Raw genomic sequence first — 26,250 nt, 5'->3', positions numbered from 1 at the left:
GGGGGGGGGCATGAAATACCGGCGGCAGATGTTTCCGATGCCGGTGAAGCAGCTGAAAACACGGACACGGGGTGAAGGTCACAGCTGAGAACTTCCGCTTACTACTACTAACACGCGTACGTCTGGCTTTGTGCCACATACCAAACGCCCTTTGGATCTTAATTCCTCACGCCATTCTAGACAGGAAGATGCGTCTGTCGCCACGTCTGCAAACGGGGATCCATGTAGCCCGCCCCGATCAGGGTTCTTTCTTGTTTCTTTCTCCGAAGGCCTTGACCTCGCACTTGGTCAGTGCTACAACAACGCAAACTTGCCCCAGAGCCACAAGGGGGTCCTTCATCTGAGTGTTGTCCATGTAACGTCCGCAGGTAGTCATCACTCTACCTCCTCATCCTCCTCCTTCCTCTTCTTCCAGAGTTTTTCCCTTTCGAGGCTTCTTCGCCCTTCGGCATATCCCCACGACAAAGAGCACACAGCACACAGACCATGGAACGACGACGACACAAGTAGAGACAGGGTTCCAGTGTCAGCTTTTCGCAGTAGGCGGTGCAAACACGCTTAGGGCTTCCCGGAAACTTCAGGTATCAGAGCTGGGCACACAAGGGAAGAGTTAAAGGCAGAACGGCACAGCAACTCGCATTTACTACTGACACGGGGGGAGTTTTGCTCTCTATCAGAAAAAAAAAAAGAGCATCTAGATCGAAACCCACCGGTTCCGGGTCTAAAAGAAGCAACAAAAGAAGGAAACCCACTGATGTTCCCCCCTCCCCCCTCATACTCTACTCATCGCCAAGCATTCTGGGGTCCCAAACAAACCGGGGGAGACAGGGGGAGGTGTTAAGGGCAAGGGATAAAGGGGGTGAGTGCAACGGGAGTGCGTTGAAGTGAATTGCTTTGCTTTGACAAATCATTCATCAAGAAGGGGGGTGGGACAATTACCTACTTGTACAAGTTGTGTGTACTGACCTAGACAGAGGACAGAGCACTAATACTGCTGCTCTTCTGCAACATTCCAGGCGAAAAGAGAAAAATGGTATGGTTGTTTAGCTTCTTCCAGGTTAACGGCACGGAGTAGAACGGCAGATGGACCAAGGATCGGAAAACAACTAGCCAGTAGCTCCATAATGCTTGCAAACAAGATGCTTGCAAACAGGAGTCTATCTATAGAAGGAATAACATACGATCTAAACAGGAGCACATAGGTAACTTCTCCATGGGGTACGTGTAACCGGTGAGGCAAGCTCGGCGGCTGCACAAGGATAATGCAGCAGACGAGCAAAACGGTTACACCCCTCTCCCCTTGTTCCCTGACCGGACGCTTGGTCCAGCCGATGATGGGAACAGACGGAACGGACAGGGCCTGAAGATGCCTTTTCCCCGGTTCTTGCTTGTCAACGGAAATAACTTTGCATTTATGCCACTATTTCGGAGACGGCTCGCTATGTGTCTCTCCGTGGGAAATGCGGAATAATTAGTAGAGATAGGGTCAAGTCTCTTTGAAGTAAGGTGAACATCAACTAGAGCAGGACTGAAATGCCAGTTGAAGGCGTTCTTCAATGTAACCCTGCGGAGATAGATGAAGACTAGATATGCCGTCAGCCTAGTTATGTACGAGCAAGCATGAGAGCAAAGCAGCGTTATCCTTGCAATAGTTGCCGCGCGTCAGGTTGGTAGAACTACCACAGTAGTTGTGCTTCGTTCTCAACGCCTTGAAACAATCTTTCTCAACGCCTGGACACGAGACAAACCTGCTGCAACCCGTGCTCTTCAGAACATAGCACATCCGAAAGTCTCTTTCCGAGCCCCTGGCCAGACCTTTGACGGATTTGCGGAACGGATATCTCGTCGTACCGCTGCAGCGGTTTAGCCATGATAGCTATCCTGGGAAGCGTGCAGATTTTTGAGTCGAACAAGTTAGCTAGCTTGTCATCGGGGTCCCTTTACCCCCTCCCCTGCCGTCGGGCTGCTGACGTTCCCCAGCATACCGGCATGGCTGGCTGTACCCTTGACGTCTATGCAGGCAGGCAAACAGGGTCCGGGACGGTAGACTATCTATGTACTACTTGTAGTAATACTACCTGTAGGGGTCTTGTTAGTTGCTGCTGGCTGAGTGTCTTGATGCTAAATTGGGACATCCCCTGTGAGATTGGTAAGAGCTTAGGGGACACAAGAAAAGACATGTGATGCCTCTCCTCTTATGCATGTGCCGTGAGTCTCTCCCGAGCGCAAAAGCGTCGTAATGAGCGCTGTAACAGGTATGAGATGGATGCGAGGAGTAGGTTGATGCTATCAGTCGGTGCATGTCACCGTCAAATTGAACGGCGATTACTTCCTTGATGCTGTTTGATAACGAACAGGCAATGTACTCCGTAATACCCCATTAGTCGCAACAGAAAGAGGGATCTTACGTCGCCAACCCCAAGGGAGTGTCTAGTACAGCAGGTATTAGTGGCGGGCCGGACGAAGTGAGAGCCTGCAAGTCCTTGTACCACGTTGTACCGCGCTGTACTCCCTTGTGCGACGCGAAAGCCTTGAAACCCATGGCATCATGCTGTGTAACGTACGATAAATTGGACAAGTAGATGGAATGAGAACCAGGAGCTGCGCCTGTCTGGTGGGAACAAGGCTGGCTGTCGATCATTCCGATCGCCGATGCCATCTGGCGGCCGGCTTGGCGGGAAGACGGCGAATACCCGAGCAGAGGAGGAGAAGAAAAACGGGGAGGAGAGAGATGATGAGATTCGATGGAGCCCGGGGATGCAGATGAGATAAGCCCAGCAGCTCTTGGTGAGATGCTGTTGCCCCTCGTTGCGCAGCATCGTGAGATGTGCTTGATTGCGGTGCTTGAAGTCGCATCAGGTGGCTTCACACGAGTGTCTGTACACACACACACGTCTGCTCTTTTCCGTACTGCATGTTAGCTCGTAGTATCAGCACCATCACCACTCCGTGCCTCGTCCCTTGCCGCACATGAGCATCGTGGCAACCCGTGGAACGAGCGCCAAAAAAGGCTCCAACTCCGCCGCTGTTTGTGACGCCGACCAAGGGAAAACCTGCTGCCTCCCTCGTCAAAGACAACAAGACAAACGTCACACCCCGTTTGACCCCCCGAGGACACAGTCAGTCGAATGGGCCACGTTGGCGATGAGCCGACGGCTCCAGCGCTAACAGCATGAAATTCATGCACACAGTATCGATTCATCGTGGGTTTCGTTGCTGGTCATCAGCCAAGCATAGCCTGTATTTCTTGTCCCACCCACGTATTTCTTGCCTGACTGGTGGCACATCGACCCTTTGGTGCTCCACTGTTGGATCTGGCAGACCCATGAGATCGCTTGTCCAAGGACAGGGGTCCATGTGCTGAGATTTGAGAACAACGAGCTGCTACATGGCAGAAGAGGAAGATGTAAAGAAGAGGAAGAAGGAAGTCGGCGTATCAGAAGAGGGAAACAGAGATGTGCCGTTATTCAGCCCACATACACCGGCTGATTTAGGTCCAATGAGTGCCAAAGAGCAGCTTTCATCGTCAGCTTCAGCGACAAGTCAGCCAAAGTGAGGGGTGCCAGCTGATGAGGGGCAAAAAATAGGTAGCAAAAGAAGAGAAAAGAAAAGCTGCACAGTATGGAGTAAAAAAGCTTAGCATCAAGGCAGGAAGGAGCAAGAGTAAACTAGATCCTTCCCGTGCACATCTCGGGCTGTACAGTACAGTATCGAGTAGTAGCTGAAACTCAAATCTGCCCTTGCCTTATCTCAAGTGCTATATAAACCTGACCGCCCATTCCCCCCTCCTCCATCTTCTTTTAGCTTTTCCTTTCCAAAGCAGAACTTCTCACTCCAAGAAACAACAACTTTTCTTTCTTCACACTTCTTCTACCAAATCAAAACATTCGACATCATGGGTGGCTGCGGTTGTGCTGAATCTGGCTCTTGCGGCTGCGGCTCCGGCTGCACCTGTGACAACTGCCCTGTGAGTTGCCTCTTCTTTCTAAACCGTTGCGCTTCTGAACAAGAGCTGACCCATTCCATCCGCAGCACAAATAAACAACCTCCTCAATACCCTGGACATGGAGGCTGGCAATCGATCCCACGTTCCTCTGCAACACCGCGCAAGCTCGAATACGCGAGCAACGATTCGATCATGCCTTTGACCGGAAAGAACTACATGATCAGTATGCTGGGGTTGTGGAGGACTTGGGTTCGAATGAGCAGGCGATATGAGAAAGCAATAGGATTAGCACAATAGAGCCGATTCATTGTTAAGAGGCCGCATTACTGTCGTGATCGTGGTGATGTCGCATCCGTGTTGCTGAGTCGTTGGTGATAGATGTGCCCAGTATACAACTGCGTAGGTAAGGTAGTCGCAAGTCTGGAGTTTGAGACGTTATCGACAGCGGATGGCTGGCTACCTTATGGTGTGTTACACGGTGGCTACATGCATCGTTGTAGATTTCGATGCACGTCGGTGTCGAGTGGATGCATCCTCATTCCAGCAAGTGTGTGTAGGGTACTGCTGTAGATACCGAGACGCTGACTCTTGCGCAGTAATCACTCTTGACTCCATGATAGAATGATATCTGTAGCTGCATTCATATGGAAGCATCATTCTTCGTCTCAACATGACATGTTACCATCAACAACGGAATCAAGTCTTGAGATAACCTCCAGCCGTCCGTCATCGTCAACAGTCCCTGGAAGCGGAAGTCGGGGTACTTGCAGTGGTCAGTACCTGAGTACTTGGGTACCAACGCACCGCTGCCGACATCATCCAGGCTCTAATTGGCCCGACCCGCGCCTTCTGTGGGCCGCTCTGACATCAATTATCGCTGCCTCGTGGTTGGAGAAGAAGCTCGTCACGCCTTCGAGCGGCGGTTGACTACTACTTCGTTTCAACGTCTTTGTACGACTCACCAGAACCGACAACGACTGCGCTTTGTGCATAGCGACGCACTCTCCAGATAGCCTCATCAGTTCAGCCATCTTGTGGCTGTCAAAGCCCTTGCATCTGCTTGCCTTGTCCCCCGCTCCCTTCGCCGGCTGTTCCACCTCGCCCGCGTCCTCCCAACCGAAGCGCAGAAGATGCTACGACCCGAAATCTAGCCCTCGCATACGGAACTCTGCTAGCAGCCTCGACAAGAAAAAGAAAGCTCGAGGAGAAGAGCGACAACCACCACAGCCATGGACTCGTCCGGCAAGGCCGAGCCTCAGTCTACGCCCTCCCCCTCCTCCCCGCGCTCCGCAGCCATCCAGGCCGCCGCCGTCGACCGCCCGTCCGATGCGCCGCGACGATGCTTCATCTGCCTGACGGACGAAGAGCCCTCCGACCCTCCCGGCTCGTGGGTCGACCCGTGCCCCTGCACGCTCGAGGCACACCAGGACTGCATGCTGTCGTGGGTAACGGACTGCGAGCGCTCCAACAAGCCGCTCAAGTGCCCCGTGTGCAAGTCCGCCATCGAGATGGACGGGCCCTGGGACCCCATCGCCTCGCTGCACGACGCCATCCAGCAGAGGTTCACCCGCGCGAGCCCCTTCATCCTGCTGACCGGCGTGTCCGTCGGCGTCCAGTTCAGCCTGCAGATGTACGGCGCCATGGCCCTGTGGACATTTGCCGGCAAGGAGGCGCTGATGCGGTTCGCGCTGGGGCCCGAGATGGTGATTGACGGGCGGTCGCCGGGGGCGCTGCGCTTCGCAAAGGAGCGCATTGTGAATGCGCTGATTCTGATGAATGTCGCGCCGACGCTGCTCGTGAGCCAGCTGCTGCCGGGGCTGACCAACAGATATTTTATGCAGTCTGCGTCCATTGTGAGTACCTCAGATTCATCATTCAACAGACGAGATGGCAATGTTGACGACGCTAACTGGCCCAACAGTACGGCATTTACAGCATGATTCGAAACGACAACTTCCTGGAGTGGCCTCCCTCTCCCCGCATGGCCATGGTGGCCCTGCCCATCATTCGAAAGATGTACTTTAGTTTCTGGAGGGACTTTGTCATGCCGTACGAGGTGAAGCTTAACCGACAGATCTCGGGGCTGCCACCCCTCGACCCGCAACAAGAGGCCGATGGCGCTCATCGGCAAGACCTGGAGCGCAACGGAGAGGGAGGGTTTATCGGCCTCCTTCAGAACATCCTGGACGTGCTGGATCCGGATGAGGAGGAGCCCGCCGCCGGAGCCAACAATGGGGGCCGCGAGGCGCGGGGGGGCGCTCAGCATGAGATTCGTCTGGAGCAGCGGGAGGAGGGAGACGAGATTCGAGTTGAGCTTCTCATTGAGGAGGTGGAGGAGGATGGCGACGACGAGGTCCAGATCGTGGTACCCGAGGATGAGCAGCTTGGTCGCCAGCGCTGGGGCCAGGCCCAGGACGAGCTGGCTAACGGACACGCTCAGGGAAACGAACGGGAAGCACCTCAAGCGCCGCCCGCACGAAGAATGGGACTCGGAGGTCTCCTGTCCAACGTGTCCAACTCCATCGTTGGGGCTCTCCTTTTGCCAGGCATCTCCTTTGCCATGGGTGAAGCTCTGCGGTTGATGCTGCCGCGATCTTGGACAACAGCCCCGCCCAAGAACCACTGGCTGTTTGGCCCGTCACCGTCGGGACGACCTGGCCTGCTACAGCAGCAGTGGGGGCGCAGTCTGGTGGGTGGATGCCTCTATGTCGTCCTGAGCGATGTCATCCGGGTGTACAGCAAGTCTCGTAAGGTGGCGGCCATGCAGAACCGCAAGGTGAAGAATGTAGATAGACCGCGAAGGAGGAAGTGAGTGCGGCGATGATGAGCGGGCTGATATTGCGATTTGTTCTGCGTCGACACAAACTGGCATCGAGCACGGGAAACAGGGCATGGGAATGGAGTTTTGGGTGGTCACAGGGCAGGCCAAGTGCTATTCGGAACTGAATCTGGCGGAATGATTGCCGTACCTTGCTTAGGGAGTGCTCAGGTATCTATCCCACTGGGACATGGTGAGACCAAGATCAACTGCGGAAGAGGTCACTTCTGCGTCTATCAGGATGGTACTACTTTTGGTGACAGGGCAAAGGGGCTGCTTCGATCTGGTACATGGCCGGCATATTCATCTCCAGTCGTGCAGCTGCACCTACCGCTGTACGTGTATTTTTAGCCAGCAACAAGCTGATGGTTTCATATGCTTCTCTTATCAATGACAGGACGATATTCATTCCAACTCTCGAGGAAGAACCTGTACAGCTGTGATGAACAAACTGCTATCAATCCCCTCCACGGAGGTAACAAAGAATATTCCAGCACCCACGCCTTGCCACTTTCAGCCATCAAACCGGGCAGTACAAGCTCCATAATACAAACCGGACCCGAGCCAAAACCAGGCTGCCGCGGGGTCCCCTCTTCTCATCTGTGTGGCATCTGTGGCCCTCCAGCTATTTTTTTCTCCCATCTCGGAAATCTTGCTTCTCCTCCGCCGATCATCCTCCTCGCTTCAAACCTCCTCCCCTTTTCTTACAATCGAATAAGCTTCATTCTTTCTTTTCGTATAGTATATCTCAGTTTTCCCCTCTTCGCGCTCCTCTACATATCAAAGCGGCGCCAGAACGCACAACCAGCCATGGTACGCAATGCCGAATCCCTCCTCTCTCCCCCCTCCCATTGATTGCCCTCATCAACCTCCCCGCCTCTCGAAATCATCGTCATCATCAACACCACGCAAAAAACGCCCATACATCACCACCCCATCCTCCCCATCAGCGATAGAAGCATTCCCAAATCGCACACACACACCGCAACAATCCCTCCCAATTCAAAACTAACGCAAGCATGTGAAAAACCCCCCAAAACAGGCCGCCCAAACAACCCCCAAGCAGCGCCTCGCGCTCGCCATCTGCGACTTCCTCTCCACCTCCACAACCGACGGCACCCTCACCGCCGACGACAAGGACTCCATCGACGTGGCCATCAACTGCATCGCCGAGTCCTTCAAGGTCGACCCCTCCGACGAGGCCGCCGTCAAGGCCGCCGTCGGCCCCCAGAAGCTCCTCAGCGTCTTTTCCCTCTACGAGAAGCTCAAGCCCAAGGACGACAGCAACACTTCCGCATCCGCACCCGCACCCTCCTCCTCAACATCCACCGCCGGCGCACAGCAATCCTCCTCCCCGTCCTCCGTCCCTGAGCCCACCGAGGCCCAGAAGAAGGAGGCCGAGTCCCTCAAGTCAAAGGGCAACGCCGCCATGGCCCAAAAGGACTACGCCGCCGCCATCGACCTCTACACCCAGGCCCTCGCCCTCCACCCCTCCAACGCGGTCTTCCTCTCCAACCGCGCCGCCGCCCACTCCGCCGCAAAGGACCACGCCTCCGCCCGCATCGACGCCGAGGCCGCCGTCGCCATTGACCCCACCTACACAAAGGCCTGGTCCCGCCTCGGCCTCGCCCGCTTCGCCCTCGGCGATCCCAAGGGCGCCATGGAGGCCTACCAGAAGGGCATCGAGTACGAGGGCAACGGCGGCTCCGACGCCATGAAGAAGGGCTACGAGACAGCCAAGCGCCGCGTCGAGGAGCTCGAGTCCGAGTCCGATAACCTCTCCCGCAGCGGCGCCGGCGCCGGTGCTGGCGGCGGCGGCGGCATGCCCGACTTTAGCAACCTCGCCTCCATGTTCGGTGGTGGTGCCGGCGGCGGCGGCGGTGGCATGCCCGACCTGAGCTCCATCATGAGCAACCCCATGTTCGCCAGCATGGCCCAGAACCTCATGAGCAACCCGGACCTGATGAACAACCTGATGAGCAACCCTCGTCTTCGTGATATGGCCAGCCAGTTCAGCAGCGGAGGCGGCATGCCCGACTTGGGATCCCTCATGTCCGACCCCAACATTGCCGAGATGTAAGTTCTCCTTCCCTCGATTGTGGAATTGCAACGATGCAATGTGCAATATGCTCATCATTGGGCTTTCTAGGGCACGGAATATGATGGGTGGCGGAGGTGCTGGAGGTGCCGGAGGTGCTCCTGGCTCCGGCGGTGCGGGACGGTAAGGCGATATCGATATTGCAAGAGGAGGACGAAGCAGGACCAAGGAAAAACAGGTACAGAAACAAAAGGGCCGACATCTTCAGCTAGATAAGGTAGGACTGAGTAATAGGCGCAATGGCCGAAGCGCGCGTTGTTAATGATATAAATAGAGCAAGCTAAACAGGCACTCCATTTCCATCATCATGATGCTAGCAATGGTGGCTCTTCGTCGACATCAAGCAGAGTGTCTCTGGAACCATCCCTAGTATATACATATATAACACTGGTATACTGCCGCCTTTCTTTGGCCTTTCTTCCATGCTGCTCCTTCGTGATTAACTCCATCAAAACATAGACCCCTCCCTTCCTTCACCCGACTCACGCAAGATGTCCATCGCCCACAAATGTGTGTTGTCAACTCGGTCTGCGCGTGTCTAACGATTATGCATATGATAATGTCTATACAAACCAAAATAATATTGCGTCGAGAAGCACCTATACAGGCCTGGGTGTCCTCTTTCTTCGTCCCCTGGTCCTGATAGTGGTTCTTAGCTGCTGGGTGCCGCGGGACCTTGAGAAGCGCGGCCTCGGCGTCCACGTTCAGCTCCGGCTCGCATGCGTCTGATGCTTCGACCAGGACGGCCGGAAGTTGCCACGGTCGACCGATTCTCACCAGTCTTCTGCGGTGGTTGATTCTCGTTTTTGGTGGGGGTAGCCATTGCCGCAATGGGAGTCGTATCTCTCACCACTTTGGTGACTGTAGGTATTCTTGGCAATCTTCGCTCCGGGCTTTCTCTGGGAGCTGGGCTTGGGTATATGCCACATTTGCCATCACTAGAGTTGCGCGGGGGAATTGGCAGCTGTCTCACGGCGGGCAGGCCTTTATTGCCAGGCTTGGGGATCAGAGAAGGCGCCGGGCTGCTGTTGCTGGTGCCGCTGCTGCTGCTGATGGCTTGCGCAATCGGGGCGGATACACGACGTTGCTCCTGTCAAATGAGTTAGTCGCCTGCTTTATCCATCGTTGGAACTGCCAGATATACATACGGTAGTGTCGTCTGCTGGCTTCGCTGGAAGCAGGTTGCTATCCGTTGACTCAGACACAGGGGAAGTCGAGGTGGGCTCACTCCTTGACTGGACGCGACGAGAGTAACGTGGTCGCATGAACACGACATTGCCGGGTTTGGGAGGAATGGCCTCTGTATCTGTGGTGCTTTTTGCATTGCCAGGCGTGAGTGAGCTGGTATCACGTGGAGTAGACGGCGCAGCGCTATTCGTCTTGACTTTTATTTCCACGACAAGCGGCTTGACGCTTGAGCCTTGGACAATCACTGTGGGTTGTGCTCGGAGCTCAGAGACGGCGAAACTGCTCTCGGAACTGCCTTTGGCTTCTGAAGGGCGGCTTGATTCGGTCAAATGGCTCTTTGGTGTACTGTTCATCCCGCGTTCATCTATGATGGACACTTCGTCGGACCATCGTAGTTTGCTTGGGTGGCCTGTGACTGCCTAAGTCCCAGTCTTGCCAATGGTCGAAGAGACAATCGGATATGCTGCAGGGGTCGATTTGCTAGAGGCGTTCGTCGCGGTTGCTGCCATGGACCGAGGGGTGAATTCAGGGGCCACTGGATTCAATCGGGACCCCTAACAGGATCCGTCAGTATTTTGTGAAGTGTTAGAATTAATGTCAGAATCTACCTCCTTCTGACACTTCTTGCCTGCCGGCACTTTGCCATCGCTCTCTCGTGTTGCTTTGCCATTGCTTTCTTGCACTACCTTGACATCGCCTTCTTGGACCACTTTAGCGGGCGAGCTTTCGTCTTGCGGCTCGCACGGCTCAGTGGACGTTCTCTCGGAGCAGGAATCGTTGGCAAGAGTCTTCGCATCATCGGATACCTTGGCGGAGTCATCGTCCTGCGGCTTCAAGAAGACTTGCTTCGACCACAGATCCGCGTATCGCCCGTTGGTAATGATGAGCTCATCGTGAGTGCCCTGCTCGATGATCTTACCATTTTCAACGACGACAATGCGGTCCGCGTTCATGATGGTGGAGAGCCGGTGACTGCATCAATATTGGTCAGCAAATGTTCCGACGACTCAGTGACTACGAGAGAATTCATACGCCACGATGAAGGTAGTGCGGCCCTGACAGAGCTCTTTGAAAGAACGCTGAATCTGCTGCTCGGTATCCGTGTCAACCGCGCTTGTAGCCTCATCTAGAAGCACAATGTCAGGCTTCTTCAAGATGGCCCGGGCAATCGCCACACGCTGGAGCTCTCCGCCAGACAGTTTCCTGTGATTGTCAGCTCAACCTTCCGAGATAGAGAATAGATCTGAGAAAGGAAGCCTAGTACTCACACTCCTCGTTCGCCAACCCGCGTCTCGTAGCCTGGTCACAAGGTTAGCACATGCATATTTACGTCAGATACTATAGTCTATACCATTTGTAAAAGTCAAGATCTTATCATGAATGCTGGCGGCCTTGCACGCTTCAAACACTTCTTCATCACTTGCTGTGATTCTGCCATAGCGCACATTGTTCATGATGGTGTCGTCAAAGAGAATGGGACTCTGAGGAACGATTCCAACACGATCACGCAGACTGGAAGGTATGAGTCAGTAGTGTAATGGGAGCCATATGGATAACAGCTTACCTGAAGAGATCGACATCGCGAATATCTTCTCCGTCGATCCGGATACTGCCCCCTGTGACATCGTAGAACCTGTTCAAGAGCTTGAGAAGAGTCGATTTACCCGCTCCAGTTGCCCCTACAAAGGCCACTGTGAGTCCCGCGGGGACATGCAGGCTGACGCCGTTGATGATATTCTTCTGCTTATCATAGCTGAAGCAGACATCCTCGAACACAACCTCCCCAGATACAAACTTGAGTGGTCGTGCATTCTTCTTGTTCTGAACCGTAGGTTTGGTCTTCATGACGGCCAAGAGGCGTTCCGCATCAATGAAGTTATCACTCATGCTCTTGCCTAGCCTGGCGAAAAACTGCAGCGGTGCGGTGAGCTGGGCCCAATACATGAGAAGCATCGCAAACTGTCCCGGTGTCGCCTGTCCATTGTGAATACGGAAGACGGCAAGAAAGGCACTTGCCATGAGGCCCGCAGTGAGAACAGTCGTCTGAAATGCGATGGAAACGAACCAACTCATCACATACTGCTGCTCCTTAAGCCATCGGTTCGTCACTGCGTTGGCATGTTTGTTGTCCTCAAAGCCAATCTGGTTGAAGGCGCTGACTGTCTGCCACCCGACCAGCCCAGAGTGCCGAATGTAATGCTCCTGGTATATGGCGTTGACGCGTTTGCGGCTGGCCGACTTGGATTCAGCGACGAGGCGGGTTGCGAACATGATGAAGACGGTTCCGGTGGCCACGGTTATTAGGCCTTCGTACGGACCGAAAGTAATGGAAAGGTAAACGATTGCGACGCACATATCGACCAGCATAGGGACGGCAGAGAGGAGAATGTTTTCGATTGCGTTTGAGACGGCATAGCCGCCCTGAATGGCCATCAGCATATCGGATGAGCTCTTAGAGTCATGGAAATCAGCCGAAAGGTTCATCATATGGGAATAAGACGCGCGAGTCAAGGCATCCTGAGAATAGTATTTGACAGGTATCCAGAGCCACTGACGGACAAGCTCAATCCCAGACTCAGAAGCTGCCAGTCGGAGTAACGCGAAACCCAGGATGGCTGCCCAGGGACTGCCAGATGCATCACCAAGGGTGTCCATGATGATGCCGGTTTGCCGAGGAATGAGCAGATGCAGCGCATTCGAAATGAGAAGGCATAACATGACGGCTGCCGCTCGCAATTGTAAAGTACGGTTTCCTACCGGCCAAATGTAGGGGAACAGGATCTGGAATAGGAGAGGTTGTCAGCTGGAGACTGATTCAATTATTCATGGAGAGCCAAAGGCAAGAAGGGACCTGTGAAATTGTGAACGGAGATTGCATACCGCGAAGCCCTTCGCGTATTGCCACCAGTTTCCGACTTCTTCAAGCCTCTTCTCCATGCTTTCACGGGCTTCTCTTTCTCTCCTTTCCCAATTGTACTCTGGGTCGGACGTGGTTTCGCTTTGTGTTGTTGATCCATAGGAAGAAGTGTTGCCAGGCTTTCCAGCAGCGGCTTGAGTGTCGGATTGATCTCCATTGGGCTTTGGCAAAAGAGATTGTCTTTCCTGATCTGTCGCTGGGGGGTGGGCTTTCGTCCAGATGCCAAGGCATGTCCATACTGCTAGAGTGAGGAGCGAAGCAAGTCTCAGGCCGAGGACTGCAATGTGGAGCATGTCATAGGTGGTGAGTACCTTTTGACTTGTATGAAGAACCGTCAGGATTGAGATAACGACCTCAAAGAACAGCGCGATAAACCACGATCCACGGAAAGGATACCATACGATGGTGTCGGATTCAAGAAGCTGAATGAAGAGGATACCGAAGACGAGAGTACATGACAAATAGTTGATAACCTGATGCTCGAGGGGAGCAGCTCTTTCGACGATAGATTGAGTGCCGAGGATGATTAGTTGAACAACGTAGGTCGACAGAAAGAATCCGAGTATGGAGATAACGGCCTTTCGACCAGGACGCTCCGGCCGGGCATTCTGACTCTTCTTGAGAGTTTGCAGAGTGCAGGTAGCCACGAGAGACGAGGCGAGGAAATAGAGAAAGACAGCAGCTGGATACAAATACTTGAGAGTCACGAGGACTGCGCCCTCGTTGGCAACGGCGGCCATGTTGAGCCAACAGCCAGATGCCGGGAACCCCTTGACAGAAGGATACGGGCTAGCGCTGTTGAAGACCCAGATTGCGGACGGGACGCAGATCCAAGGCCGAGGTCGATCGATATCGAGGGCTGAGGTTGCAATAAGCGGACGTCTGGGAGAGGCAAAGATCCCGGGACTTGGACTCGATGTCGGTATTGCCGCGTCGAGGCGGAACGAAGCTTAGTCTGACGAGAAAAGAAGAGAAGAGCTGATTACTCAGACGATATATATCTGACGAGAATGTCTGCAGTAACGTGGTAGTATGAAGCGGCCTGGAGTACCGGATCACGGGTTGAAGATGGGCGAGAAGATGTAGCGCTGAGATTGTGAGTTGGCGTGCGCTGTTTGCAAGATGCGAGTCAACAGTAAACAATGGGTTCGAGGCGAGATTGAAGAAAAAAAAAAAGAAGGTAAAGACGGAGAGCAAGTTGAAGAGGGAGGAGGAGAAGGAAATAAGGATGGCGATTCGATAGCCGGAGGGGGAAGGAGGGAGTCGTGGTCCTTCACTTACAAGCCAGCTGGACTCGAAGAATGAGGAAGGAAGCTCTCGGGCAAGCAGCCGGGGACTCCTGCTAATTCGAGACGCAGCAATTGAATGGCAACTGCAGGAGGCGATGCCAAGGAAGCCAAGATGGCGAGATTGAGAGGAAAATAGAACGACGGTGAAGATGGACGAGCCACCAAGAGCGAATCATCAGGTAAGGTATGGAACCTCAGCTAAACAAAGAACGAGCACAGACGACAATTGCTCGGCATGGCCTCGAGCTCAACCTGCTTGTTTGACTCGGACCTCTGGCGACTCGAGCGCTGCAGTTTGTCTTGGTCGTGGCTCGAGCTCTTGTTCTTCCAATGGCCGTCTCTCTGCCCCTGGCCACTGACCACCGTGCGACTGAGGGCAATGGTCGTGAGCAGAGCGTGAGGCATCGCCTCTGGAGGTGCCGGAGGTGCCTGAGGTGCCATGCTTGCTTTTTATCGGTACTCCGGCGAAGCTCAGGACCATCAAGGTCAACGGATGGACCACATACAGCTTGGGCTGCAGGATGGCCATCCCGGGATCCCCTGTCGCGCCATCGCCTTGCGTCGAGTCTGGAGTACATGTAACTTCAATCGAGGCCTGATGTGGCCGCAGGCCCCTTGCTTGGATTGTACGAAGTACATGCTCATACTCCGTACGCGCATGGTCGTAGCATAAGGTAAGGTATCATGTCCCCATTGTTTGCGGTGCTGGAACAGGTGTATATTGAACTAGCTGCAGGCTTATTTCCATGCGGTGCTGCTGTACGATGTTTGCTTTTCGTTTCACCTGGCCCCTGTCCAGATCTTTCAAGATCCAGGTACAAATAATGCTGACCACTACAGTGGATATGTTATCTGTACCTGCTAACGATCCCCAGGCACCATCTTGAGCCGTTTGTCCTCATGAATTCCTGCGGCCTTCAGCTCTCATCATGCATGGCCACTTCTGCAAACTAACTCCCGCAATGCGTCGCTCGCCATTTGCCAGCCGTGTGCCAATATCAACAGCGTTTGAAAGTCTAAACCGTTGCGGCCGCCATCACCAAAGAGCTACTCTAGCTCAAGTTAGGCCTGACTAGGACTGCCTTAGCACGAAGCGGTGGTCCATGAGACCACCGAGCGGTCAGTGTGAGGCACTCAGAGGCCCGGACACACAAGGATCCCTGCCCAGCCGGAGTGTACGAAGCTGTTCTCCCCAAGCAGTGGACGGAGGGGCCAAGCAAATATGACTGGGCCAAGGCGTCTTCTCGAGGCGTGGTACGGACTGTGGTACGGCTCGAGTACGAAGCACGCTGAGATGCTGAAGCGCCCCATCACATACCCAAACAGAGAGAGAGACAACCACCGAGCAATGACGTGCAGCCACCGTTACGGCCCGAAATCCTTTCGCCCTGGCTCTGCCTATCACCCTCACAGCTGACGGAGTACGCCTTGCGCAAGTCCAGATTCGCCAAGAGAGCAGTGGTTAGAGCTGACCCATCCACTCGGAGCCGACCAAGGTCCTCGTCGGGTGTGACATCAAGATCTCTGTTCCATGCTCTTGTCCGCTTGCTCGCATATACAAGGCCTCCTCCAGGCGCCTGCACTTGTGCCTGATAGGTGGCAGCAGAGCACAAGGTAAGATCATGTTTGCATCCTCATTGAGCAAAGGCAACACCGAGCTCGATGTAGTTATGCCACGTGAAGCGACGAGGCTCGGGCTATTGGCAGGTCCACGACTCGGAGCACCACTTATCACTCTGATGCTGGGCATATCATTGTGAGCCACGTCTAACGGCCAAGAAGACGATGCGGGTGTTTCTCATGCCTACCCATTCACGCAAACACGGCCATGTGGAGAGAGACTGGGGTCCCATGACTCCATCTGCCAACACGTCCATCAGCGTCAAGCTCGAGGTAGAAACCCGGTTGACTGCTTATTGCCCCTGGGAAAGGACATCTTCCTCCACCTACCTATACGATGGAATCTACGAGTGTCATTACCAACCCATGCGCTGGAGAAACAAAACAGCCTCCCATTTTCCAATCTATCATCACTGCCCAAAACTGCGAGTGATGCAAGCTAACCCACTGCTACTGGACAAGGTGAGTTCTGGATGGCACCAACCGGCAAACTTGTCGCCCATTCGACCATTCGACCATTGGTTTCACGCATACATGTTGTATACCACGAACTCGGCCCCTTAACAGGCCATTAGTGTCTCTCGTCCGGACTCACCGGCTGGGCTGCGGGCGGCAAGCACAACCTCGGCGTCAAGTCTATCCTTCTTGTATTAGTGGTGGTGACGGGGCTGACAACTCACCCAACACTGGCCACAGATTGTGTACTCATATGGGGAACTTCCCCGACAGCGGCATTAATTTTCCAGTCGCCTGAACTTCCTTCAAGTACTCTGTAAGGCAGCTATGCCTGATGCTTCACTCCAAGCGACAACGACAGTGATGATGAGGAAACCCGTGCGGCGACGCGGCGAAAGACCCGAGTGGCTGGATGGGGTAATGGCTGCCAGGGTGTGTATCTGCACGACTGGGGGCCATGTTGCTTTGAGCTGCCAACTCGGCAAACGGAATCCACGATGGCATTAACACTAGGATCGCCCAACGCACCCATGTTACCGTGTTATTCCAAAGCGGAAATATGGAGATTAGTCTCTGCATGCCCGAGCTGATGCAAGCTGCATTCACCCAAGACGATCTTCCTCTGTTGCAGCAGGTTGCCAAAAGGCCATAGGCAATGCAAACTGTCCTGGCCTGATTGGCTACGCCGTGTACATACCGACGCACGACGACATACGGAGTAGGACGTGTATCTGTGTAGGTGTTTCCAAGATCGGTCGACAGTCTGTTCTGTTTGTCTTGTTCTCGTGCACTGAATGGTCGACTGCGTTTGTTCAACATACCTATTCTCAGAAAGTTTGACAACCACGTTCACTTTTGGGTCCTTCGTACAAAGAGGGCAAGCCAGCTTCCTGGGACAGATTCAAAGACGCCGAATTACCCCCATCAGTTCAGTGAGGGAGAACACACCGCTGGACTTCGGGTGTTGGAGGATCCAGTTGGGTAGGACAGAGATATCGCGGCGAGCCTGACATCCACTCTCCATCATGGTAGCGTCACCTGTATTCATCCCAAGGCGTCCCTTGTGACGCTTTCAGCAGGACTAAGAGGTAGGACAGGATCGTTGCCGCCCGAATCCGAGAATTTGTCCAGTTGCACCGCAGTAGCCACGTCGGTGGTGTCAGAGCCCGAGCAAGACGATGTTCGACGAGGTCGAGATGCAGTCATTGTGTTTCTGCATCTTAACTGGCACCGACTGTGCTTTGAGGGATGCAGGGGGGGGCCTCTGGCGAATTGCCGGGACCCAGCAATGCAGCTGACCCCTTGCAGCTTCACATCCTTGAATAGTCTCCATCTCCACAGCAGATTGGAGATCTGGTCAGCTCCATAGGATGCAGAGTTGCAGGATTATGTGATGGAATATGGTGGTGATGGTATGGTAGTTACTGTTGATGTAAGTCCAACCGCTTTCATGATGAGACTGTGTCATCCATGAATCTAGGAAATGACCTACCAAAAGTATCATGTCATAGCCGAAACAGTTGAGAGCCCAATTCCCGAGTCAGTAGAAGCGCCAAGCAGACGGGACAGACCGGATCTCAATACTATTGGTAAAGGTCTTTTCAGTAGAATGACGGCAACGCTCTGGCCATGGATTCACCAGATTCGCTTCCAGACACAACCAACAAGTTTCTTCAAATACGCCTTGATTTTTGCAGTAGTCTTAAATCTGCGTTCACATGTAATCCGCGAAGTTGGGCTTAGCTATGACCAACGTCTGCAGGGCGCGAGAGCGGGATCCATGTGAAAGTGACTGCATTTGCATCTTTACCTTTGTGCGCTGTAATATCATGTTGTAAGGTATGCCTGCGCTTTGTAATATCTTGTAGATACTTTGTTCTGAGTCGAGATACCTATAAAAGGCAAAGACAAGCTCACTATATATCAAGTTTCTTAACGTAGGTCTTCAGGCAGAATATTAAGTGCAAACTTTCAAGGCCTACAAACAGAATCGGAAGTAATTGCAAGCAGGGGAAGTTGATTAGAGTTGAGTGAGTGGAGCCCCTCATATTCGGGACGGCGGCCAACAAAAGCCATTACTAGACCCAACAAACCACTTCTCGGCAGATCCCCAGCACGAAGGATTCGCCCAACGGTGAAAGAAGCGTTGAACCATGGGGAGCCAACGAACGCTCTGTCTTCCTCTGTCGTATGTTTCACACAGAGGATGGAATCGAGGTTCGAGTCTGTGAGAGGTTGTGGTTGTGTCTCATCGGTACAATGGCCTCTCCAACAATGTTCTGGCCCTTCGAGGCGATAGGATAAGATGTCTACTACGTCGATCGGCATCGAGATCCAGATCGAAGCAGAGACACGGACACGGACACGGGCACAAGGACAACCCCAGAGACAAGCGCTGTCTGCGCGTCTCATCATTCTGTGTACCTGGCTGGGCGGTGCCACGCCTCGCCGGATTCAGAAATACCTTGATGGCTACTCATCTCTGTATCCGGCTCCTCGAACCTGCTCATCACCGCCCGGTTCCTCGAGATGACCGCCCTCCCGTTCAGCGTGCTGCATGCCCGGCTGGCCCCGGCCCGTAACGTACTCATACGGCACACTATTGAAGCCGCGGGCGACGATGAGCCGTTGATTCTTTGGCACGTCTTTTCGCAATGGGGGTGTAACACCGCCATACAGCTTGCGCTGAGCTTACGCGATGACGAGCGGTGCAATGTCGTCGATCTTACGAGAGTTATTCGGATGATTGTGTTGATTGCTGTCTTGGGGATGCGTCGTTTGAGAATGCGTACAGGACTGCGGCGCATTCGCTTGCGAAGGCGTTTCCTGGGCGGTTGTTGGGCTGTGCGGCGCTGTGGCCGAGTATTGTTATGATTACGGGGCTTCAGAGCGTGGGGTTGATGCGTTCGGTGAGGGATCTGCGGGAGCAGTTGAATGATGCTGGGGTTCTGGGGAGGGCGAAGAGGCTTTATGTTTATTCGAGGGGGGATGAGGTTGTGAGGTGGGAGGATGTCGAGGGGCATATGGAGGATGCGAGGAGGAAGGGGTTTTGTGTGAGGGGCGTTGCGTTTGAGGGGAGTCCGCATTGTGCGTTGGCGATGGATCATGGTGAGGAGCACTGGCGGTGTATTGCTTCGTACTGGGACGGTGCTGATGGGGGGGGAGGTTGGTGGCTTCGAAGCTTTGAGGAGGTTGTTTGATGATGAAGTCTTGGTGAGTGAGGGCAGCTAATATCGGACTGTTGAAAGAGCCATTGGCTGTCACTGCATGTCATTACACTCTCTTGGGTTGCTGAATGTTTGGCTAACTAGATTGTTTATGTCTTTGCTTCTCAATCACAAACGCCCCTGGCGGGATGGCAATATATCTCCAGGCTTGCTATCATAAGGGGGGCTTCCCTTTCTCTCGCTTATGATCGATCGCTTTAGTATTCATCCTTTATTTATTCCGAAGCTCGTTATATCGTCATCTAATGATACTAATAGAATTTATACAAGTTCTTCCATTGACCAAGAGATACCCTTTTTTTTAAGAAGAAGAAGAAGTCGGAAGAAGGACGTTTGTGGTTCCTGAGATGAGAAAGAGCTTGAGGAATTGCCTCTGAGCAAGAAGTGCGATTTGATAGCATGAGAACAGCTTCGAAGAGAAGCCTTAGCCCTTCATGCTTCCAACTGTGCAAGATGCACGACTTACAGCAGACGACAGATGAGTGAAAGGACCAATGACGCGAATAGGCGTCAGACCAAGCCAAGAGATACTCGCCTCTGGGCCCTTTTCACCAGGCTGATACTCTTATCTAGCAGATACAATAGAGCAGTATTCCATCAGATGAGAATGGATGCAGTTCACTGAGCTGCGCCCAAGAATCGGCAAAAGAAGAACGGAGGTTTGGGAGATGTCTTGCCAGAGACGAGGAGGATGGTGGTTGGCAAGAGGAACAGAATTTCCGAGACATTTCTTGCTTCCCATCTTCAGTAAGAGCCAAGCTTCGGGTGCATAAATTGCGAAATACTGTACAACTTTTCCCCATCTTCACGTCTTCAAGAATCATGTCTCAAAACGGCGAGGCAAGCCGACTGTTGTCATATCTGGTCCATCTGGGGTTCATCAAGAAGATCCAGCAGTGAGAGATGCTCACCGGCTTTCACTTCTGTTCCATCAGCCCAAACATCCTTCCATCATACGAGAGAGGATCATTCATTTCATCAGTGCCAATGAGGAAGAGCGCAGTAGATACTTTGAGCTGTCCGATTCGAGCAGGTATCATCACTCCGCACTGGGCAATCAACTGCAAGCTTCGAGACAACCCAAGGGCGACACCGGCGGCAAAAGGTGGATCTTGCAAGTCAGCCGACCATTTGAGCCATGGTATACATGTCCGATTCCAGTGTATGAAGTGTAAGAAAAAGGAGAAGAGAAAAGGTCTCGAACTGGAAATGACGGGGGAGGGTCGATTGGGAGAAGCTGCTTATCATCAGTCTTGTTCGGACAGCATGGGATTGACTGAGGAGGAGAAGTTGCGGATGGGGACGTGATGATGTCCGTACGAGAACAGTGTAGGTCCTTCGGCATCACACCACTCGAGGAATAAATGATGGACAGTAGGGGTCCTCATTGGTGAGATCCCGCCGGATATAACAAGTAATGCAAAAAAGAATACTACTACTATGATAAAAAATTAGCAGGCCAGATCTGCCCCAATGCGATGAACAGCTGAAGCTTCGTCTCTCGCCCCCCCATACGGAGTAATATTGGTACAAGGTCCAATAGACATGGACGGATTTGCAGCTTGTGTCTGCCTGATCGAGCAACGGCGCCCGCCATCCAAGATCCAGATCCAGGTCCGCAGAGGAGACGACAAGATCTGGGGAATCTCCCGCTGGGGAAAGAATTCGGCGGCGCTAACTCTTTGAGGCGGTCCCGAATATGGAAATGCCGCCGCCGACTCGGTTGAAGGGGGGACCAAGTTCCACCACCAGGGGAATCTTCGACCCATTTGTGCAACCGACGGGCAGCACATGGCGATGCTTTCCATATTTCTCATATTCTTTCTTTTCTTGAGGGGGGGAAAGGAGGGTCTCGAATGACGTAAAAGGGCGATTTCTCGAGAGTAGGGCAAAGTCGGGCATGGGATGAGGAGATACTTAAGGCCTGTGGTCTCCTCGGGGGCGGAACTGGCCTTCTTCGTTCAGGAGATTTACTACTAACTCAAGAGAAACTCTCAAAAGTATCATCAAGACATACACAGCTCCTTATAAAGAACTGTCTTTGGAAAGCATCTCATCTCATCTGACACTTATACCTCACGACTCCTTTCGCATACTCGGGCCGTGATCGCCCTTCAAGTACAACGGCAGAGACATATCATGGCACCATCAGCCATCGCAGATCTCGGCGAGAGCTACTCAGCCGGCCAGAAGCTGGAAGACGTCTCCGATGCCATCGACGACGTCAACTGCATCAAGTACGACTCAGAATCCAAGTTCGATGCCAGCAAGGACAAGGCCAACTTCCGCCAGTACGAGGATGCCTGCGACCGCGTCAAGAACTTTTACAGGGAGCAGCACGAGAAGCAGACCGTCGCGTACAACCTCGCTGCTCGCAACCGCTTCCACAGTGCCTCGCGGGTGCGTCCTGAAATGACCGTCTGGGAGGCCATCGAGAAGCTCAACACGCTAGTAGACGAGTCTGACCCCGACACGTCGCTGTCCCAGATCGAGCATCTCCTCCAGTCCGCCGAGGCCATTCGCCGCGATGGCAAGCCGCGGTGGATGCAGGTCACCGGCCTGATCCACGACCTCGGCAAGCTCATGCTCTTCTTCGACGACCTCGGCACCCAGGGCCAGTGGGACGTCGTCGGCGACACGTTCCCCGTCGGCTGCGCCTTTGACAAGCGCATCATCCTGTCCGACACCTTCGCCGGCAACCCCGACACCAAGGACCCCGTGTACTCGACCAAGTACGGCATCTACTCGCCCGGCTGCGGCCTGGACAACATGATGCTCAGCTGGGGGCACGACGAGTACCTCTACCACGTGGTCCGCGACCAGTCGACGCTGCCGGACGAGGCGCTGGCCATGATCCGGTACCATTCGTTCTACCCCTGGCACCGCGAGGGGGCGTACAGGGAGTTTATGTGCGAGAAGGACTGGGCGATGATGAAGGCCGTGCAGGCGTTTAACCCGTACGACCTGTACAGCAAGAGTGATGATGTGCCCAGCGTGGAGGAGCTGAAGCCTTATTACATGGAGCTCATTGATGAGTTTTTCCCGCAAAAGATTGTCAGGTGGTGAAAAGTAAAGGCAGGGGAGGATTTCTTGTATAAAGCGGGCGTTTTTCTGAGGATTTTGTGTCTTGTTCTGCTGTTTCTTTAGCGATGTTTTGGTACGAGGCTTAAGGGGGGGGATGGGAATAGAAGGCTGTATCTCAGCCACTTCGAATGATACGGTACATGATGATCAGAGTTCTGACCGGGCGAGCGAAGACATGTCGATGTCATGTAATTTTGCATTTGAAGCCCAAGAAGACGAGCTTTGTAGACAATATTCGTGAACTGAATGATGTACGAGTCTTGATTTATATGCTCACGGCTTGGTTGAAATGTCCATGTAGTATCAGGCCTCAAATCACGTGGCTGTCCAGGACGGTACAAGCCCCTCGTACCTCTCCAGACCGGAGCTCCCCAACTCCGTCCGTCCAGTTACAGTACCTCAGTATCCATAATTCTCCAGCTGTCGTCACTGGCACAGCCAAGCCACTTTGCGCTGCTCTTCTGCCTTGCCCTCACCACGCCTCCAGGCTCATCCGATCACCACCCGAACTCCCGGCGCAAATCGCCTCGCCCTGCTTGATCAATGCGCAGCTGAGGGCCTCAATTCCCTGCCGAAACCGTTCCTCCAAAGCTACCCCGCCGCCTGCTACAAGACAAGCGACAATGGCCACGCCGGCCCCCCTGGAGGATCAGGCCCGACTGCTGGAGGATGCCCTGGTGGCAGTGCGCCAGCAGACGTCGCTGATGCGGAAATGCCTCGACACGCCGGGGAAGCTCATGGACGCTCTGAAGTGCTGGTACGTGCCGATGCGACGTGGATATGGAGAGAGAAGAGAGAAGAGAGGATGAGAGGGGAATTGGCGGGACAAGATTGAGAAGGAGATGGCGACATACAGATAACAGAGTGCGGAAGGCTGACGTGCTTGACATGTTCGATGCAGCTCGACGCTCGTCTCCGAGCTCCGCACCAGCAGCCTGGGCCCCAAGCAGTACTACGAGCTCTACATGGCCATCTTCGACGCTCTGCGCTTCCTGGCGGTCCACCTCCGAGAAAACCACCCTGTTAATCACCTGGCCGATCTCTACGAACTGGTCCAATATGCCGGCAACATCATCCCGAGGCTCTACCTCATGGTCACTGTGGGGACCGCCTACATGTCCATACCCGATGCGCCGGTCAAGGAGCTGATGAAGGACATGATGGACATGAGCCGCGGCGTCCAGCACCCTATCAGGGGCTTGTTTCTGCGGTACTACATGTCTGGTCAAGCTAGAGACTACCTTCCGACTGGCAGCGGCGATGGCCCCGAGGGCAACCTCAACGACTCCATCAGCTTCATTCTGACCAACTTTGTCGAGATGAACAAGCTGTGGGTTCGTCTACAGCACCAAGGACATTCGCGCGAGAGAGAGCAGAGGATCCGTGAACGGAAAGAGCTCCAGCTTCTCGTGGGAAGCAACATTGTGCGCTTGAGCCAGCTGGTAGACCTCGAGACATACAAGACCGCCATTCTCGGGCCTCTGCTGGAGCAGGTCGTGCAGTGTCGAGATGTCCTGGCCCAGGAGTATCTCCTCGAGGTCATCACCCAGGTGTTCCCCGACGAGTTCCACCTGCACACGCTGGACCAGTTCCTTGGCGCCGTATCGAGACTCAACCCGCACGTCAACGTCAAGGCCATTGTCAGTGGCCTCATGGACCGTCTATCCGAGTACGCCGAGCGCGAAGGCGGGAGGGAGAAGGGCCCGGATCAAGAGAAGGCCGAAGCCGAAGCCTTGGCCAAATTGCTCGAGAGGGTGAAGCTCCAGAAAGAGACCGAGCCAGAGGTTGCTCAACCGGCGGCCTCCGAACAGGCTCCTGTGGAGGATGCCAGTGACAACAAGGCCAGCACCGAGGCTGAACAGCCGCCGGAAGAGGGCGAGGCATCGGCGCCTCCTGCAGCTGGCGACGCAGATGGAGCCGCGACGGCGGATGATGCAACAGCCCCTTCAGCCGCCGAGACTGAGACAGCGGCCGTCAACGGGCAGGAAGGGCTGGATGCTAAAGACGTACCGCTTTATGAAGTCTTCTTCACACAAGTCAAGAACCTTGTCGAAGCTCAGCACCTCCCCATCCAAGATACCATTGCGCTCCTGGTATCGCTCTGTAATCTGGCACTGAACAACTATCCCGACCGACTGGACTACGTGGATCAGATCTTGGCCTATGCCACCACAAAGACAAAAGAGAATATCAACAATGCTGATCTCCACTCCGCCCCGGCTCAGCAGAGCCTTCTCGCGCTGCTGCAGGCGCCCCTGAACCGCTACGTGTCCATCTTTACCGCCCTATCCCTTCCGACATACGTCCCTCTATTCCAGGCTCAGTCATACCCGACCCGCCGGGCGGTTGCCGGCGGCATCATTCGCGGCCTCCTGAAGGACCAGATCAAGATTTCCAAGACGGATCAGTTGGAGCATGTCCTGGACGTGCTGTCGGTGCTCATTAAGGAGGGAACGCAGGCGCCCCAGGGATATCCCGGAGCCACCCAGCGACGAGCCGTGGAGACGGACGAGACGATGGAGGAGCAAGGGTGGCTGGCGAGAATGGTGCATCTGCTTCAGGCCGAGGACAACGACACCCAGTTCAAGTTGCTGCAGATGACGCGGAAAGCCTTTGCGGAGGGCAACGACCGCATCCGGACCACCACGCCGCCACTAGTAACGGCGTCTCTCAAGCTGGCGAGGCAATTCAAGCTGAGGGAGCATTTCGACGACAACTGGGAGACGCAGATCAACGCTCTGTACAAGTTTGTCCACTCTGCCATCAGCACGCTGTACACGCGCGTGAACGGCGCGGGGGTGGCTGAGCTGGCCCTGCGTCTGTTCTGCTGGGCAGGGCAGACGGCCGACCTGACGGGGTTCGAGGAGGTGGCCTATGAGTTTTACGCGCAGGCCTTTACCGCCTACGAGGAATCCATCTCGGACTCGAAAGCCCAGTTCCAGGCCGTCTGCGTCATTGCCACCTCTCTTCACCAGACTCGCAACTTTGGCAAGGAGAATTACGACACACTCATCACCAAGTGCGCACAGCACGGCAGCAAGCTTTTGCGGAAACCAGATCAATGCCGAGCCGTCTACCTGGCGAGTCACTTGTGGTGGGCGACTCCAAATGCCGTCAATGGGGAGACGGAAGAGACCGAGGTAAGAAGAAGAAGTTGACGCGAAGATGAAGCAAAGCAACAATGCTAACAGCTGGGGGGCAGCTCTATCGCGACGGCAAGCGGGTGCTTGAATGCTTACAGCGTGCCCTTCGTGTGGCCGACTCGTGCATGGAGTCGGCCACTTCGATAGAATTGTTTGTCGAGATCCTGGACCGCTACGTCTACTACTATGACCAGCAGAACGAATCGGTATGTTGAAGTGAGATTCTCTTGCGTCAAAGCCATCACTGACCGCCTCGCGTTTTTCTCAGGTGACTACTAAATATCTGAACGGGCTGATTGAGCTGATTCACTCAAACGTGGCGGGCAACCAGCCGGACTCGGCTTCGGTCGAGGCCAGCAAAAAGCACTTCTATCAGACGCTGGAGAATATCAAGTCCAGGCAGTATGAGGGGGTTGTGCTGTATCCAAGCTAGAAGATTGGGGTAACTGCTCGATCGATTAGGT

At 54.1% G+C, this 26,250-nt stretch overlaps 6 protein-coding genes across 6 annotated transcripts; 4 read left to right on the top strand and 2 right to left on the bottom strand.

Annotated features, from left to right (window-relative positions):
• Positions 1-5,175: 5,175 nt before the first annotated feature.
• On the top strand, positions 5,176-6,758 carry BBK36DRAFT_1115819 (hypothetical protein; the record flags this gene model as incomplete). The annotated part of the gene is made up of 2 exons (XM_024890166.1): positions 5,176-5,799; positions 5,868-6,758. The coding sequence occupies 2 exons, from the start codon at positions 5,176-5,178 to the stop codon at positions 6,756-6,758; spliced, it is 1,515 nt and encodes a 504-aa protein (XP_024750970.1).
• A 1,435-nt stretch (positions 6,759-8,193) lies between these two features.
• BBK36DRAFT_1168031 (TPR-like protein) lies at positions 8,194-8,989 on the top strand (the record flags this gene model as incomplete). The annotated part of the gene is made up of 2 exons (XM_024895120.1): positions 8,194-8,840; positions 8,914-8,989. 2 exons carry the CDS (start codon positions 8,194-8,196, stop codon positions 8,987-8,989), a joined length of 723 nt encoding a protein of 240 aa, XP_024750969.1.
• Positions 8,990-9,514: 525 nt separating this feature from the next.
• BBK36DRAFT_3657 (hypothetical protein) lies at positions 9,515-10,127 on the bottom strand (the record flags this gene model as incomplete). The annotated part of the gene is made up of 2 exons (XM_024898041.1): positions 9,515-9,952; positions 10,011-10,127. 2 exons carry the CDS (start codon positions 10,125-10,127, stop codon positions 9,515-9,517), a joined length of 555 nt encoding a protein of 184 aa, XP_024750968.1.
• A 265-nt stretch (positions 10,128-10,392) lies between these two features.
• Positions 10,393-13,745, bottom strand: BBK36DRAFT_1197410 (hypothetical protein). Its single transcript, XM_024896985.1, has 8 exons — positions 13,353-13,745; positions 12,931-13,244; positions 11,615-12,831; positions 11,402-11,562; positions 11,319-11,349; positions 11,083-11,253; positions 10,689-11,022; positions 10,393-10,604 (listed from the first exon to the last, which is right to left on the bottom strand). Exons 1-8 carry the CDS (start codon positions 13,705-13,707, stop codon positions 10,470-10,472), a joined length of 2,718 nt encoding a protein of 905 aa, XP_024750967.1. The 5' UTR covers positions 13,708-13,745; the 3' UTR covers positions 10,393-10,469.
• Positions 13,746-21,405: 7,660 nt separating this feature from the next.
• On the top strand, positions 21,406-22,719 carry BBK36DRAFT_1135101 (DUF706-domain-containing protein). The gene is given in 3 exon segments (XM_024892529.1): positions 21,406-21,515; positions 21,694-22,625; positions 22,640-22,719. The coding sequence occupies 1 exon segment, from the start codon at positions 21,699-21,701 to the stop codon at positions 22,623-22,625; it is 927 nt and encodes a 308-aa protein (XP_024750966.1). The 5' UTR covers positions 21,406-21,515; positions 21,694-21,698; the 3' UTR covers positions 22,640-22,719.
• A 547-nt stretch (positions 22,720-23,266) lies between these two features.
• Positions 23,267-26,219, top strand: BBK36DRAFT_1115651 (vacuolar sorting protein; the record flags this gene model as incomplete). The annotated part of the gene is made up of 4 exons (XM_024890149.1): positions 23,267-23,400; positions 23,545-25,783; positions 25,846-25,992; positions 26,055-26,219. 4 exons carry the CDS (start codon positions 23,267-23,269, stop codon positions 26,217-26,219), a joined length of 2,685 nt encoding a protein of 894 aa, XP_024750965.1.
• Positions 26,220-26,250: the final 31 nt, after the last annotated feature.

This window comes from Trichoderma citrinoviride, assembly GCF_003025115.1.
Source record: "Trichoderma citrinoviride strain TUCIM 6016 unplaced genomic scaffold BBK36scaffold_5, whole genome shotgun sequence".
In the NCBI taxonomy this organism is placed as follows: Eukaryota; Fungi; Ascomycota; class Sordariomycetes; order Hypocreales; family Hypocreaceae; genus Trichoderma; species Trichoderma citrinoviride.
The sequence above is the reverse complement of the archived record's forward strand: the minus strand, read 5'-3'. Positions and strand labels throughout refer to the sequence as shown.

What these genes read in the sequence shown, in the direction of transcription:
- BBK36DRAFT_1135101 (XM_024892529.1), top strand. Translation starts at nt 21,699, where the DNA reads ATGGCACCATCAGCCATCGCAGATCTCGGCGAGAGCTACTCAGCCGGC.
- BBK36DRAFT_1197410 (XM_024896985.1), bottom strand. Translation starts at nt 13,707, where the DNA reads ATGGCCGCCGTTGCCAACGAGGGCGCAGTCCTCGTGACTCTCAAGTAT. An exon ending in AATACGCGAAGGGCTTCGCG is followed by an intron (nt 12,832 to 12,930) that starts GTATGCAATCTC and finishes CTCCTATTCCAG; the next exon opens with ATCCTGTTCCCCTACATTTG. An exon ending in CGCACTACCTTCATCGTGGC is followed by an intron (nt 11,023 to 11,082) that starts GTATGAATTCTC and finishes ATATTGATGCAG; the next exon opens with TCACCGGCTCTCCACCATCA.